The following is a 16129-nucleotide window of genomic DNA, read 5'->3' on the forward strand; positions in this document are numbered from 1 at the left end:
CTCTCTCCAGGGGGAGGGGAGAGCAAGGAGGGACCGCATTCAGCACAGGTTCATGTACATGATGAAGGCACAACGCAGGAGCACCCTGATGTCGATGTCAGCACTTTATTATCTTCAGCCCCGATCTGAGCGCCCGCCTGGGCATCCAAAGGAACAAGGGCCTTGGAGGCTGGGTAGTGACTGATGTTCACTTAAAAGGACAGAAATGCGGGAATGCTGGCCGTCCTGGGCCCTTCCCCATCAGCCCTCAACAGCCCCCCTCGCCCCTCCATGTGGGGGCACCGAGGCAGCCAGGGTGTGCCCAAGGTCACACCCAGAAGGGATGCTGAATTTACTGCCGTTGCATCTGACCAAACTCCTTTTCCCGAAGTTCACTCCTTTTGATCTTGCCAGTGACGGTTTTGGGCAGCTCGGGGACAAACTCCACCTAGGTGAGGAGAAAGCAAACCATCCTGAGTCCTGCTGTCACTTCCTACCAGTCCCCACTCCTCCCTTCACCCTGCATGTCCCTCAAACAGGCTGCAGCCGGTGGTGGCCTCAATGGTGGGGGCCAAGTATGTCAGGTCCTCCTCCTGACCTCCTGAAGCTGGCTGCAGCCCTGTGACATGCTCTGACCAATGAAATGTGGGGGAGTGAAGCGTGCCACCTCTCACAGGAAAGTCGGAACCTCTGAGCCTGGCCACCCTCTCTGTCCCTCTCTGACTGCACCTGGCAAGTCCCTGCCTGGTGGCTGCTTCTCTACCTGGTCCCAGGAGACCAGGGTGGGCATGGGGCATGAGCATGGCAGCTGCCTTCCCTAGAATAAGCCACATGGCTTTGGGGCTGATTGTTACAGTAACATAGCCCGTCCTAACTGGTACACATCCCTGTTCTATCTCTAGGAGGCAGCAGAGTCTGACATTAAAAGCAAGAACACTGCTGCTGTTGGAGACACGTGGTTTGAGCTCTGCCTGTATTAACTCTATTCTCTGAGCCTCAATTTCAACTCCGTAAAATACTTGGTTAGACCCTCTCAGGCTGCGGAGAGGATGAAATGAAAGAATAATGCACGTGAAGCATTGAATCTAGGGCCTGGCACATGAACTAAATATTCAGTAACTGTTAACTACACAGCTTTACAAGATGCACTGACTATAAACAGTCAGACAATGTAGGAAATGTTAGCTGTTGGCATCCGTATCCTTTCAAACTATGTTTTTAAACAAATACAATAATATTATGTATATTCTCTCATAGCCTGCTTTTTGTCTTAACAATATATTGTGGTACCTTTATATTAAAAATTAAAAAACCTACATCATTTAAAATTACCAGATAATATTACATTTCACAAATAATTTTATAACTTCTCTATTGGACAAATGCAGCCCTGGCCAGTGTTTCTCAGGGGTCGGAGCGTCGGCCCACACAACGAAGGGTCTCAGGTTTGATTTCAGGTTCAGGGCATGTACCTGGATTGCAGTTTCCATCCCTGGCTCTAGTACAGGAGGCAACCAATTGATGTGTCTCTCTACGTCAATGTTTCTCTCTCTCTCTCTCTCTTTCTTTTGTCCTCTCTCCCTCCCTCCCCTCATTCCACGCTCTCTAAAAATCAATGGGAAAAATATCCTCAGGTGAAGATTGACAATAAATAAGTCTGTAAACAGAAAAACCAATGCAGTAGAATAAAAAGTACAATAATGGACGGCATGTTTTAAGGTTAAATATAATTTTGTTAACACTCGTTTGTTGTGTACATAAATAAGTATTGAGATGCAGTAGCAAATGTATATCTCAGTATGAATCACGCTGAAGAATAGTTAGAAAGCGGCTGGTTTGGATGTCTTTTTCAAATTTTGAAGGATGTTAAATAGCCTCCTTGGATAGCTTTGGGCACTGGTCTGATATTTTTTGCCCTCAGGGTAATGTGTGCAGCACGTTTTGGAGTCCGACCCAGAATAGAGGTTCCATCCCATTCAGTTGGCTGCATCCACCCCTACGCCGAATTGCTTCTTCTGCAGAGAAAAATGCTCGTTCTATGTGCGGTTTCAGCGTCTCACGGCCGCCCGACCAGACTGGGGGCAGCAGAGCTCGGGAGGGCGCGAGCATTGGCCCCACTCACCTTCCTCGGGTACTTGTACGGGGCTGTCACTGCCTTCACGTGCTCCTGCAGCTCCTTGGCGAGCTGGTCCGGGTCATGGGACAGAAACTGTGGGGTCAGGACAATGAAGGCCTTCACCACCTGCAACGCAGAACCAGAGCCGGGGCTCAGGGTGAGTGCCACCCAGTTGCCTGGTTTAAAAGTAAGTGTTTATGCAATGAATGGCAACGCAAGCTGACACCTGAGCCTTTGGAAAAGGACAAGGCCAGGTTCAAATCCAAATACTTCCAATTTCTCCTCTTTCCCTTGCAAAATTACTTAACCTCAAATTCCTTCTCTGTGACCTGCGCAGAGTACAGGCTCGTCGCATGGAGCTGGACATGGTGGCCTGATGTTCAGATTCCATGAGATGATACACATAAAACACGCACCCAGTGTAACTTTATTATTACCCCCAGCATCATTGTTTTCATCATCATTTTTACCACTAATGTATGTACAGTTCTGTGCCTGGAACCTTGTGGGCATTTAATAATTGTTGGTAACTTATTGATCTTACTCTTTTTATTTTTTAAGTAGTTGTTGATTCTTATTTTTAAAATATGTTTTTATTGATTTCAGAGAGGAAAGGAGGGGGAGAGATAGAAACATCAATGATGGGAGAGAATCATCATCCTGCTTCCTCCTGCAGGCCCCCAGCTGGGAATCTGGCCCGCAACCTGGCATTAGTCCAGACAGGAATCAAACCTGGTTCCTGGGTCGACACTCAACCACTGAGCCACACAGGCTGGGCTGACCTTATTGCTTTTATATTGTTATTTATGTCCCCATTTATGTTATTTATGTCCTTACAATGCACAGGCCTTGTACAGAATAGGTGCTCAATAAACCCAATGAATGCATTGGAAACAGAGTGCTCAGATTTCCATCCTGGCTCCACCACAGTGCAATCCGGGCAACTTATTTAACTTCTGTGTGCTGTCTCTTTGTCTATTAAAAGGGTATAATAAGGAAGAGTCTCTAACTCAATAGGTTGTTGTGAGGATTAAATGAGCCAGCTCACCCAATAGCTAGTCAGGATGTCACGGATGATGCCACAGTGCCTCCTGATGCCCACACGGTGTAAGTGTGCCGGGCATACCAACTGCTCTGGAAGTTTCCCTGCACCAGCCTTCTAGTGCCCCACGCAGACCCCGTGACCTCCTGTCCTGCTCCTCACCTGCCCTCGGATCGGGTCCGGGCTGCTCACCACAGCTGACTCAGCCACCGCCGGATGCTTAGCCAGGGCGCTCTCCACCTCTGCCGGCCCAATGCGGTACCTGGGGGACCAAGGGTTCCTTCTCTGGGTCTGAGCAGATGCCAGGGCTGAAGTGACCCAGGCCCTCCAATCCCATGTTTGGGAGTCACAGCTTCCCTGGGCACAGAGGGCAACCTTCACGAGAGCCAGAGGCCTGTGAAAAGGCTCCGCAATGGGACCAGGATGTGGAGACCTGGGCATTCCAGGCTCAGATGCTCCCAGGTCTCCCCTCACTGCCTCTGGTGGGCGGGTGGGGTGTGAAAGGCTGTCCTCCTGAGGCTGTGGGCGTGGCACCAGGAGCTTCCCAGCAGGACTCTTACTGTACTCTTGGGAGCCTCAAACTTTGTCTTAAACGTTTAGGGTAATTCTATCTCACTACATCAGCATCTCATTTAGAAACTTAAAAAGTAAAACAAACTTAATTTCCCTGATGCATCCAAGGGAAGTTGTTACTGTGTCACTTTTTCTCCCTACACCACCTAAGCAGTAGGGACAACAGATTGGGGGCCACACTACGTCGGTTCAAGTCTGGGCTTCTCCCTGCACTACCTTGGAAACTTTCAGCAACTTAGTTCACTGGTCAGTGACTCCTTGTTCTCATCTGTAAAACAGGCACAACTAATGGCATCTACTGTGTTAGGCAAAGCACGGAGGAGTGTACTTTCACACAGTGAGTTCACCATTAGCTTAGCTGCTATTGTTGTTGTTCTGTGACATGTGTCCCATTCAATTAGAGGAACACAGAGAATAATTTCCCCCAACTAATGGGGACAAATAGGGGCTCAAATAAGGCCTCCCTTCCCAATCCTATATCCCCTCTTTAAATTTCACAGTGTCTACTGTGGTTGCACTTCCAGGCCTTGAACTTTATTTTGATGTTGGGGGAGATGCACAGATACCCCCGGCCAGGGCCCCGTAGACATGGCTGCATCAGGAATAGGCTGAGGGTCCCATCCCCAGTGCATAGAGGAATGGTGAAGCAACCTAGAGCTGCCAGGCCCCAGGTCAGCCACACCTACCCAGAGGCGTTGATGATGTCATCGTCCCTCCCCAGGAACCAGATGTAGCCCTCTTCATCTATAGTTGCTTTGTCCCCAGTGTTGTAAAAGTCCCCACACTCCACTTTGGCTGTCTTCACTTGGTCATTCTGCAAAGAGAACAGCGCTCTTGTTAAAGGCAGTGAGATTAGAGGTGTTGAGCTGCAACCTGGGTCTCAGATCTGGGTTTGAATCCTGCCTCTCACTCCACCAGGCACCTGTACAACTTTTGTAAATCTCTCTGAGTCTATTTGCTTTACATGCAAACACTCAATGCATGCTACTGGTCAAATAATGCACAAAGCACACTGACAATTGATATTAATATAACACAGTAGCTGAACCGATGGAAGGTGTCAATAAACATTTGCTAAATGAATTTTCTTCCCCAAGTGCTATCTCATCTCATCCTCCAAGAAAGCTTGTGGCCCTGGCATGTGTGGGTCAGTTGGTTGAGCGTCATCCCATATACCAAAAGGTTGCCAGTCACTTCCTGGTCAGGGCACATGCCCAGGTTGCGAGCTCAGTCCCTAGTAGGCAGTGTGAAGGAGCCAGCTGGTCAATGTTTGACAAAGTAATGGCAGAAAAATTCCCTAACCTGGTGGAGGAAAAATCACACAGGTTCAGAAGGCACAGAGAACCTCAAGCAAGAAGAACCCAAACAGGCCCATACCCCGACACATTGTAATTAAAATGCCATTAATTAAACACTCAGAGGGAATCTTAAAAGCAGCAAAAGGAAAGCAAACTGTTATCTACAAAGGAGCTCTCATAAGGCTGACACCAGACTTCTCATCAGAAATTCCACAGGCCAGAAGGGAACGGCATGAAGTACTCAAGGTAATGGAAAGCAAGGATCTGAGACCAAGAACACTATATTCAGCAAGGCTAACATTCAAAATAAACAGTCAAATAAAGAGCTTCCCAGATGAAAAACAAAACAAAACAAACAAATAAAAAGGCCAAAGGAGTACATCACCACCAAGCCAGCATTACAAGAAATGCTATTGGGACTGCTGTAATGAGAAGGAGAAACAAGAGAGAGAAACCTACATATACAGAATTAAAATGGCAATAAATAAGTACCTACCCATAATAAACCTAAATGTAAGTGGATGAAGTGGTCCAATCAAAAGGCATAGGATAGGTGAATGGATACAAAAACATGAGCCAACTATATGCTGTCTATAATAGACCTGCCACAGTACAAAAGTCATACACAGGATGAGAGTGAAGGAATGGGGAAAAAGTTTTCCATGAAAATGGAAAAGAAAAAAAAAAGCAGGAATAGCAATACTCATATCTGAAAAAATAGACTTCAAAATGAAGGCCATCACAAAAGACAACAAAGATCACTACATAATACTAAAGGGATGGATCCAACAAGAGGATAGAACCCTGGTAAACATATACACACCCAATATAGGACCACCTAAATATATTCCAAAAACTGCTAGAGGACTTTAACGGAGAGATTGACAACAATGCAGTCATAGCAGGGGACTTTAACACCTGCTGACTTCACTGGATAGATCTTCCAGACAAAAATGTGACAAGGAAACAGTGACTCTAAAGGACACACTGGATCAGATGGATTTAATTGACATTTATAGAACATTTCCCCCAAAGCAGCAGAATATACATTCTTCTCAAGTGCACATGGATCATTCACAAAGATAGACCACATGTTAGGACACAAAACAAGTCTGTACAAGTTCAAGAAGATAGAAATCATAACAAGCAGCTTCTCAGATCACAGTGGAATGAAATTAGAAATCTACTACAGTAAAAGCCCCCCAAAACATTCAAACACATGGAGGCTCAATGGCATGTTATTGAACAAAGTATGGGTTACCGACAACATCAAGAAATAAATAATAAAACCCTTTTGGAAACAAATGAATATGAACAGACAACGACCCCAAATCTCTGGGACACAGCAAAAGCAGTCCTAAGAGGGAAGTTCATAGCACTACACGCACAACTCAAAATACAAGAAAAATTAACAATAAATTATTTAACCCTTCAACTTAAAGAACTACAAAGTGGACAACAAGAAAAGCCCGGAGTAAGTAGAAGGAAGGAAATAATAAAGTTAGAGCAGAAGCTAATGACATTGAGATGGAAAAAAAAAATACAAAAATCAATGAAACCAAGAGCTGGTTCTTTGAAAGATAAACAAAATTGATGAATGATTTAACCAGCATTTTTTACTGTTGGTTGGTAGTATCACATGAGGAGCAGCGTCCCCTGGAGGCCAGAGTGATGACAACAGTGACTCCAAGAGAGAGAGCCTCTGATGGCTGTTCTTTGGGAGAAAGGAGGTGGAATCTGAGATCAATTTCAGGTGTGCCCACCCTTCCAGGGCCCATCGTGGAAGCTGAGAGTTTCCTGAGTGGCCTCTACTACCCTGGGAGGGCTAGGGGTTATCAGGGCAGTTTCCTTAGAGCCCATCACAGGTTCTATAATCCCTGGATTTCCCATTAGGCTTTGGGGCTGAAAGACAGTTTTGAATCTTAGATCTGCCATTTATTTGTCACGGGGAAACGCATATGACTCCTACGGTCTGCAGGCGGTGTGTCTGAGAAGTGGGGGAGGGGAGGCCTCAGGAGGCTCAGGACAGTGACTAGGTTTGTTCACACCCTGTTGGTAAACTGGATGGTAGGATGTGAACCCAGCTGAAGCTGGCATTCTTAATCATCAGCCCCCAGGTTTGATGATTATGAAGCCAGGTTTCTCTACCCCATCAGTCACATGGGTTAGGAGGGGAAAGGCTGTGAGCTTTGGGGGAACTGGACCTGGCTTCACTGAACTGGAGCACATAACGGAGATGGGAGGAGTCTCAGGATGCAGAGTTGAGTCCCCTCCCTTCTCACTGCAGGGGTGCCTGGGACAGTGAGCGGCAAGCGGGGCGCCCTCACCTCATACAACATGAACAGGCCGATGGGCTTGGTGGGCTTGATCCTGATGCCAAGGTTGCCCTCAGTGTTGGGCGGCAGGATGTTGCCCTCGTCGTCGTCGATGAACTGGAGCAAGAGGTCTGTGAGTCCCCCTGCAGGGCTCCCAGCACTCCTGCCCACCCAAGCTCTGCCTGGCTTATGCGTGTGACACCAGTGGGGACCATGGGGAGGTCCCTGGCAGAAAACAGGACGCAGCTGTCAAGTCTTTGAAATCAGCAAGTCATGGGTGTGTTTGTTTCCTGGTACGTGGACGTCACATGTGTCTTCAAGCTACAAAACAGGGTCAGGACAAGCTAAAAGCCCCGGCGGGAGGACAGAGCTGCCGGCGCTCCTCCAGGTCCCGTGTGCCACGGCTGTGTGCGGCCTCGGCTGGCACGGTGAGCTGCACCGGTGCCCACAATACTGAAACCTCCCAGGAAATCAGAGGGAACTCGGAGGAGAGGAGGAAGGACACCGCGGGCAGGGGGCACGGCTGCTTCTGCCGCCTGGTGTCACACGGGGTCTGTTCCCAGCTGAGCCCTCAGTGCTCCCTGGCCCCACCTTTAGCACCAAACCTGGACGTCGAAGGGTGGGATGGCTTTCCCCATGGAACCGGGCTTGACCTGTGATCCCCGGGGAGTGCCGCAAGTCAATCCCTGTGCACAAAAGGAAGAGAATACCAGTGGTCAAAGGGTGCAGGCGGATCACAGAGCAGCAAGAACCACACACAGCACACCTGCTCGCAGGGGTCATGGGTCGCTGCTCACAGAGCCTGTGGGGAGCTGGGAGCTCTGCATCCTCAGCCACAGGGTCCCATGGGGGGGAGGGTGAAGAAAGGAGCAAAGGGCTGAGCGCGGGGCTGTGGGCGGGTTGTGGGTGGGGGAGTGCCCGCTGCACGCCAGGCTTGTGTCCGTTTGACCAACACTTACTCAAGACTGCAGCTGACAGGGTCCCTGCCCCATCTGCCCTCGGGGCTGTGCTGAAATCACTTAGGTTGCTCCTCTGCCGCCACTCCCACCCCATTGCCCTCCTGGTGACCTCTGCCTCCTTCCTGGTTCTCTGAAGCTACATCTGTCCTAGAGGGAAGCCTTCACAGTCAGAAGATGCGGTGATGCCATGGGTCTCCTCTGTCAGAGGGGTCGGGCCGGCACCCCCTCTCAGAGCCTGTGGGGGAAGCTGCACAGGCCACACCCATGAGCTCACCTGGCTCCTCAGGGCAACCAGCCAGACTCAGGCCCCAGGAGAAGGCCTGGGGGACCCTCCTTCGGTGGTACTTTCCCCCCATTTCTGTTGTCGCCAACAGGGCATTGTACTGACTTTTGTGGGTGTTTCCCTCCATAGAAAACAAGCATCTGAGCATGGAGACAGCCCCTTGGGCTCTGCACCCCTGACACCTGGCGCACGACCCCCACATCAGTGAGGGCAGGGGGCCGGCCCTGGGGGATGTGCAGGCTGGGCACAGCCTGGGGGAGAACACACCCCTTCCCCTCCCCTCGCCACCACCCGCAGGGTCAGCATTCTGCTCCCAGTTTGGACACTGGGAAGCCCAGCTTCTGGCGGTCCCACCTATGCCCATGGGCTTGAAGCTGCCATGGGCGATGCTCAGAGGAACTGACACCTGAGCTCCTGGGAGAGGAAGGCCTCCCTCTCCAAGCTGCTGCTCACACTTCAGGACACGGAATCGCCCACAGGTGAGCGAGCGGGTTGCAAGGGCTTTGGGAAATGAGGCTCCGGGCAGCGAGGAGGGAGTATTCTGTGGCTTCAAACAGTCGTTGCCAAGGGACTGGCGTTATGGGTGTAGCCTGTGCTTCTCTTTTTCCAAAAGTGAACTGGCAGCCATGCAAGGTCAGGCCTCGGCCCTCACATTTCTCAGGCCTGGAAGCAGACCACTTAACTGACTAAAATAAAACATTTCTTTAAAAAAACAACAACAGACCGTCAGACAAATATGTGAATTAGGACGAAAAGAGCCTGCCCTACAGGTCCTGAGAGGGGGTGACTCTGAGCTGAGGGGATAGTGGGAGGCGGGGAGAGTGGCTGTGTCAGCATCAGGGGGTTGAAGATGCCAGCACAGCAGACTCCACGGCCTGCCCACTGCGTGCTCAGTGACACCTTGGGGGTGACAGTGTGTGTGTGTGTGTGTGCGTGTGTGTACGTGTGCATGTGTGTGTGTGTGTGTGTGTGTGTGTGTGTGTGAAGCCTCTGCTCCCTCCTCCCCTCCTGCTCCAGCCCCACAATCAAACGTGTGTGCTGCCCTCATACACCCAGAGGTGAGATTCCAGGCCCAGCTCCTGCCTGGCCCTGTGGCTGCTGCTTAGGGAGGGAGGGTGACGTGGGCAGCACTCTCAGGCAGGGCCTCCCTGAGGCAGGGGGCGCCTCCATTGCCATCGCTCCTCCTGGCTCCCCTGATCCCAGGGACACAGCCCCTGTCCTCAGACCCCTTTGGGAGGTTTTGTCCAATAGTCGTCAGCACACTGAGGTCTTGACAAGTCAAAGACTGTGTGTGAATCCTCTCTCTGCAAACTGATTTGGAGCCCAATAGCCTGCAACTCCGGAGCCACCCTCTGCTGGCTGTGCGCACAGTGGGGCCTGTGCACACGCTCTGGCATATTCAGCTCCTCTGCTGGGCTGGGTGGCCCAGAGGGGCCCGTCCACCTACCGTTTCCGACTGTCCGTAGAGCTGGTGGAGGAGAAGGCCTGTCCGTTGTCGCCACTTCTCTTGCTCCTCGGGCAGCGCGGCCTCCCCACCAGCAGCGCAATGCTCCAGAGTGGGGAACCTGAGGCTTGGGGGAGACAAGGTGTCCACAGAGCTTCAGAGCAGGCCCTGGAAGCTCCTACCCAGGCCCAGGAGTTAGGAGCCCATCCTCCTTTCTGCTTCCTCGTTTCCTTACTTGCCTTCCAGGTGGACGTCATTCACTTCCTGTCTGTCAGTCCCTATGAACTGTTCTTCAGGCAGGACGGGGGCTTGGGGTCGGGGGGCGGGGGAGGATGAGCCAAATAGGTTCAGTTAGGCATCCAACTAAATTTGGACATTGAGACCTTGTCTGAGGGAAGCTTCTTTGTGGAAAGAGTGATGTTTTATAAACCATGAGGGGTAAAGGCTAGACTCCAGGGACACCCTAGGAGTTATGGGACTGCTCTTCCTGCCTTGGGGGAGATGGGTTACGTGAACTGAAGGGCTTTTGTTTTCCCGAGTGGAGAATGCACGTTAGGGATTGTCAATCAATTGCTCTGGTCATCAAGGAAGATTGGGCTGAGTGTGGGAAACAGGACAGGGGTCACAGGTAGCAGCCCTTTAAGAAGGCATTTTGGAGAGGACAGAAAAGTCTGCTGTGAGCCTGTAGCAGGAATATCTTGTACTAGGCACGCCGTGTGCTGTACATTATTTCTCCTCCATTTTCCTCAGGGAAATTCCAGAAATAAGACAAAAACAATCACCCAATCATAATGGACTCCCTGAAGGAAATGCGGAGAAGTGACTAAGGTCTGAGCATCAGTAGCCTGAGCCAGACCAGTTCTTAGCGATGAGGGAAGTGGCAGACCTCTGGCTCCCTTCCCCCACCCCGCCCAAACCTACTCCCCCGCCCCCCCCAACACCTCTCCTGGGACACAGAGTCAGGAGTGGTGGACAAGGGGCTGGTTTCATTAGGGGTGTCTTCCTCACTTATCTGGAGCTTTTTCCAAAGTAGGTAAAATTAGCAGAGTCTCCAGTGGAGTCATTAATGATGTCCTGATTGGATTTTTACTGGGTTTGGACCAAGTTCATCATCTGAGGAACGTTGCAAAAAGTGACTTTATATGACCTTTGAAACACAAATAGAGGCAGACTCCAAGGGCATGCTGGGATGGAGGCTTTCTTAATAAATGCAAGCTGTATTTCAGAGTTAGCTTGGTAAGGGTACTTGTTCAACTCCTTGACATTTTAACTCTGTGTCTAAAAGTTATTAGGTCTGATTTTTGAAGCTGCCATTTCCATTTTAGAGTCTCTAAAATATACATAAGTGCCCATTAGGTTCAAAGACAAGATTGCTGTTTAGCTCAAAATCAACCTGTAAACACGGGGAAATACAAAATAAAACTATAGCAAAATAACACTACATGCATCAGATTGGTAAAAATTAAAGACTCTGACAAGAGCAGATGCTGTCAAAAATGTAGAACAAGGGAATCCTGCCTCCCTGCTGGTGGGCGCACAGGATGATGGGATACTTTGGAAGATGGGTGGTAGGATGCAGTGTCACTGTGACTCAGCAATTTCTCCTAGAAAGACCCCACACAAATGAGTGCTGATGTGCACAGGGTGAATGTGCAAGAACAGTGTTAGCCATCAGCAGCCCTCGAATGAAAACTACCCAGATGTCCATTAGTGGTAGAGTGGATTGAAGAAAATGTGGACTTTTTATAAAATGGGATATTATACAGCAATAAACATTAGCTACAGGAAACAAGGATGTGGGACCAAGATCACTATATCCATCAAAGGCTTTCATTCAAAATAGACGGTTAAATAAAGAGCTTCCCCAATTGGCCGGAGGGGGGGGGGGTTGGGGGGGGAGACTGAAGGACTACATCACACCCAAGCGGTACCTGTACATTTCGCTGTGAGTTTGTGTGTCTGTGCCCTCTTGCAAAGGGCTTTAGAGGCGATCTCTCTAAGAATGACTCCCAGGAGTGAGGGAAAAGGAGACAACATGTGCTTCTTTCCCCCTCCCCCAGGCTGAGCCCCTTCTGCCCCTGCTGCTCCCAGCCTGTGATGTGCCCCTGGGGGGTCTGATCCGAAGGATGGATGAAGTGAAGGGTTAGTTCATAGAGCCCCAAGCCCAGGTTTGGGAGAAGGTGGGGAAGACTCTGGTGACAGAAAGAACTGAAAGAGTGTGGAGGGGAGTTTTTAGGGAGGACTCTGGGCCCTGGGAGAAGGGCATTGAAGATCCTGGATCCCTGAGAAGGAATGCGTGGGTGGGTGCACATGGGGTAAAGCTGAGGGGTAAGACCCCTACGCCCCTGGGCCCTCCTAGGAATGAAGGACGGGGCACCTCTGGAGAAGCTGGGAGAGTCCTGTGGAACCCGGTCCCTGGAGAGCTGGTCACTCCCTTGCCCACCCCGGGCCTAGGCTGGGACCCAGCTGAGGCAGGTGCCTGGGCTGCTCAGAGCATCACTCCCAGAACTCTGGGTCCTGGACATCGACTGGACGTGCAGGGCCACCTGGGAACACTGGGGCGTGTGCGGGAGGCAACAGGAGTGAGAATCAGGCCCTGTGCTCTCTCCAGGGGGAGGGGGGAGCAAGGAGGGACCGCATTCAGCACAGGTTCATGAACATGATGAAGGCACAACGCAGGAGCACCCTGATGTCAATGTCAGCACTTTATTATCTTCAGCCCCAATCTGAGCGCCCGCCTGGGCATCCAAAGGAACAAGGGCCTTGGAGGCAGCGTAGTGACTGATGTTCACTTAAAAGGACAGAAATGCGGGAATGCTGGCCGTCCTGGGCCCTTCCCCATCAGCCCTCAACAGCCCCCCTCGCCCCGCGATGTGGGGGCACCGAGGCAGCCAGGGTGTGCCCAAGGTCACACCCAGAAGGGATGTTGAATTTACTGCCGTTGCATCTGACCAAACTCCTTTTCCCGAAGTTCACTCCTTTTGATCTTGCCAGTGACGGTTTTGGGCAGCTCGGGGACAAACTCCACCTGGGTGAGGAGAAAGCAAACCATCCTGAGTCCTGCTGTCACTTCCTACCAGTCCCCACTCCTCCCTTCACCCTGCATGTCCCCCAAACAGGCTGCAGCCGGTGGTGGCCTCAATGGTGGGGGCCAAGTATGTCAGGTCCTCCTCCTGACCCCCTGAAGCTGGCTGCAGCCCTGTGACGTGCTCTGACCAATGAAATGTGGGGGAGTGAAGCGTGCCACCTCTCACAGGAGAGTCGGAACCTCTGAGCCTGGCCACCCTCTCTGTCCATCTCTGACAGCACCTGGCAGGTCCCTGCGTAGTGGCTGCTCAGGGTGGGCATGTGGCTGTGGGGTTCTTTGTTATAATAACATGGTTTTCAACATGGGGCACATGCCCCACAGGGTGTCAATTTGATTTTTAAGGGGAGCAATTGGAGAATGAGTTATCAACAGTGAATTTTTTCCATTTCTTATGGTTCTAGGGGCCTCATATACAGTATATAAATATATATTGTGTCATAGCTATGCATTTCAGTTCTCCATTAAGTTTTAAAACTTTAGTTGCTATTTTTTCAGATTACTTCATATTATTATTATTATCATTATTATTATTATTAAACAATTTCTTAGGATTTCTTCCTCAGTACTTCAAGTATCCTTTTGTTCTTTTATTTTTCTCCTTCATGGGTGCCATGTTCTTTGGAAGCTTGTTTAGACCAAGTTAATGGCCTTTTAGGCTTCCTTCACATGAATAGGAGTTCACTTTTTGAATAATAAGAATTATATGTCACAAGGGGGACCTCATGATTTTAGAGATGCTTAGATGGGGCATGGCCAAAAACGGTCCTAACTGGTACGCATCCCTGTTCTATCTCTAGGAGGCAGCAGAGCCTGACATCAAAAGCAAGAACGCTGCTGCTGTTGGAGACACGTGGTTTGAGCTCTGCCTGTATTAACTCTATTCTCTGAGCCTCAATTTCAACTCCGTAAAATACATGGTTAGACCATCTCAGGCTGCGGAGAGGATGAAATGAAATAATAATGCACGTGAAGCATTGAATCCAGGGCCTGGCACATGAACTAAATATTCAGTAACTGTTAACTACACAGCTTTACAAGATGCACTGACTATAAACATTCAATGTAGGAAATGTTAGCTGTTGGCATCGGTATCCTTTCAAACTTTGTTTTTAAACAAATACGACAATATTATGCATATTCTCCCATAGCTTGCTTTTGTCTTAATAATATATTGTGGTATTTTTATATTAAAAATAAAAAATCTACATCATTTTCAATTACAGGATAATATTACATTTAACACATCATTCAGTAATTTCTCTATTGGACATTTTTGTTATTTTCACACAATAGTTAAAACAAATGCAGCCCTGGCAGCCTGGCTCAGTGGTTGGAGTGTGGGCCCACACAGCGAAGGGTCGCAGGTTTGATTCCAGATCAAGGGCATGTACCTGGATTGCAGTTTCCATCCCAGGCCCCAGTTGCGGTGTATACAGGAGGCAGCCAATTGATGTGTCTCTCTGCATCAATGTTTCTCTCACTCTCTCTCCCTCCCTTCCTCCCTTCCTTCCACTCTCTTTAAAAATCAATGGAAAAAATATCCTCAGGTGAGAATTGACAATAAATAAAGATGTAAACAGAAAAACAAATGCATTAGAATAAAAAGAAAAACAATGAACTGCCACAGATGAGATTTAAAATGGTGGCAGAGTAAGTGCATGCTGCACAGATATGCTCCCAGGAACAAACTGGTATTACAACTAAAATGCAGAAAAACTTCCTGAATAATCAACAGAAAACTTGCAGGAGAGAACCCTGATATCCGAGGCCCGAAAGCGGAGACGGCATAGAGACTGTTGGGGGGGCGGGGGCGGGGGCGGGGCGGGCAGAGGCTGGAAAGGGCTGGCTGGGCGCCCAGGACAGCAACTGAAGCCCCAGAGAGATATCTCAGCTGTGGGGGTGCCACTGAGAACTCTGGGGTATCTTCCCCAAGCTGGGCTCCCCAGCAGAGAGATCCTAACTGAGGAGGGTACCCACATAACATCTGGCTGTGAAAAGCAGTGGGGTGCTGTCTGCCAGGGAGTAACAGCTGAAAATTCAGGCACCCCCTTAAAGGGCCAACACACTAAATTCCCTGTGGAGCCACCCACCTTGTGCTCTGGCAGAGGGAGGGTGAAGTGGACTGGAGCTGTGAGAGCAGAACCCAGGACCAGGGACTCAGGGGAAAGAGCTCAGAAGGCAGATATGCCAAGTTTCCTGAGCTGAGTCATTCCCTCAAGGGGACACCTTCCCCACATGGACATTTGCCTCGCCTGGAGGGATACAGTTGATACACCCTATTGGAAAACACCTTGCCCTGAGGCCACTTAAGAGATTAAAAGTAACAATTAGCCTCTAGTCAGAAGCAACTGCCCCACCCTGTTGGATCTTATCAATAGACACAGAAATATATTCAACAAAATCCAATGCCCATTTTTTATAAAGTGGCAAAGTGGGAATAGAGGGAGCATATCTCAACATGATGAAGGCATATATGACAAACCAGCAACATATATCATACTCAATGGGCAAAAACTAAAACCCTTTCCCCTAAGAACAGGAACAAGACAGGGATGCCCACTTTCACCACTCCTATTTGACATAGTACTGGAAGTGCTAGCCATAGTGATCAGAAAAGAGGAAGAAATAAAAGGCATCCAAATTGGAAAAAAAGAAGTAAAACTGTCATTATTCGCAGATGACATGATATTGTACATAGAAAACCCTAAAGACTCCATCAAAAAACTACTCAACTTAATAAATGAATTCAGCAATGTAGCAGGACACAAAGTTAACACCCAGAAATCTATGGCTTTTTTATACACCAACTAGAGGCCTGGTGCATGAAATTTGTGCATTCGAGAGTGTCCCGCAGCCCATCCTGTGCCCTCTCACAGTCCAGGAATGCTCAGGGAATGTCCGATAGTTGGGTTAGGCCCACTTGCCATGGGGAGCAGGCCTGAGCCGGCAGTTGGACATCCTTAGCACTACTGCAGAAGCAGGAGAGGTCACTTCACTGGCCAGCCATGAGCCCGGCTTCAGGCTGAACAGTG

The 16129-nt window shown here is 49.5% G+C and overlaps 1 protein-coding gene across 4 annotated transcripts in view; it reads right to left on the reverse strand.

The window, feature by feature from the left end:
• Positions 1 to 81: 81 nt before the first annotated feature.
• The window catches only part of LOC118656329 (acyl-coenzyme A synthetase ACSM1, mitochondrial-like), a 58714-nt gene continuing 42666 nt past the window's right edge, over positions 82 to 16129 (reverse strand). For all 4 annotated transcript variants that reach the window (XM_036309551.1, XM_036309552.1, XM_036309550.1 and 1 more), the window contains exons 11-14: positions 4397 to 4524; positions 3300 to 3399; positions 2102 to 2221; positions 82 to 427 (exon numbers count right to left, since the gene is read on the reverse strand). In XM_036309551.1, the coding sequence (XP_036165444.1) occupies positions 332 to 427; positions 2102 to 2221; positions 3300 to 3399; positions 4397 to 4524 (444 nt within the window). In that variant the 3' untranslated portion in view covers positions 82 to 331. The remainder of the gene's footprint in view (positions 428 to 2101; positions 2222 to 3299; positions 3400 to 4396; positions 4525 to 16129) is intronic.

The sequence above is a fragment of the Myotis myotis genome, unplaced genomic scaffold (genome assembly GCF_014108235.1).
Source record: "Myotis myotis isolate mMyoMyo1 unplaced genomic scaffold, mMyoMyo1.p scaffold_m19_p_5, whole genome shotgun sequence".
In the NCBI taxonomy this organism is placed as follows: domain Eukaryota; kingdom Metazoa; phylum Chordata; class Mammalia; order Chiroptera; family Vespertilionidae; genus Myotis; species Myotis myotis.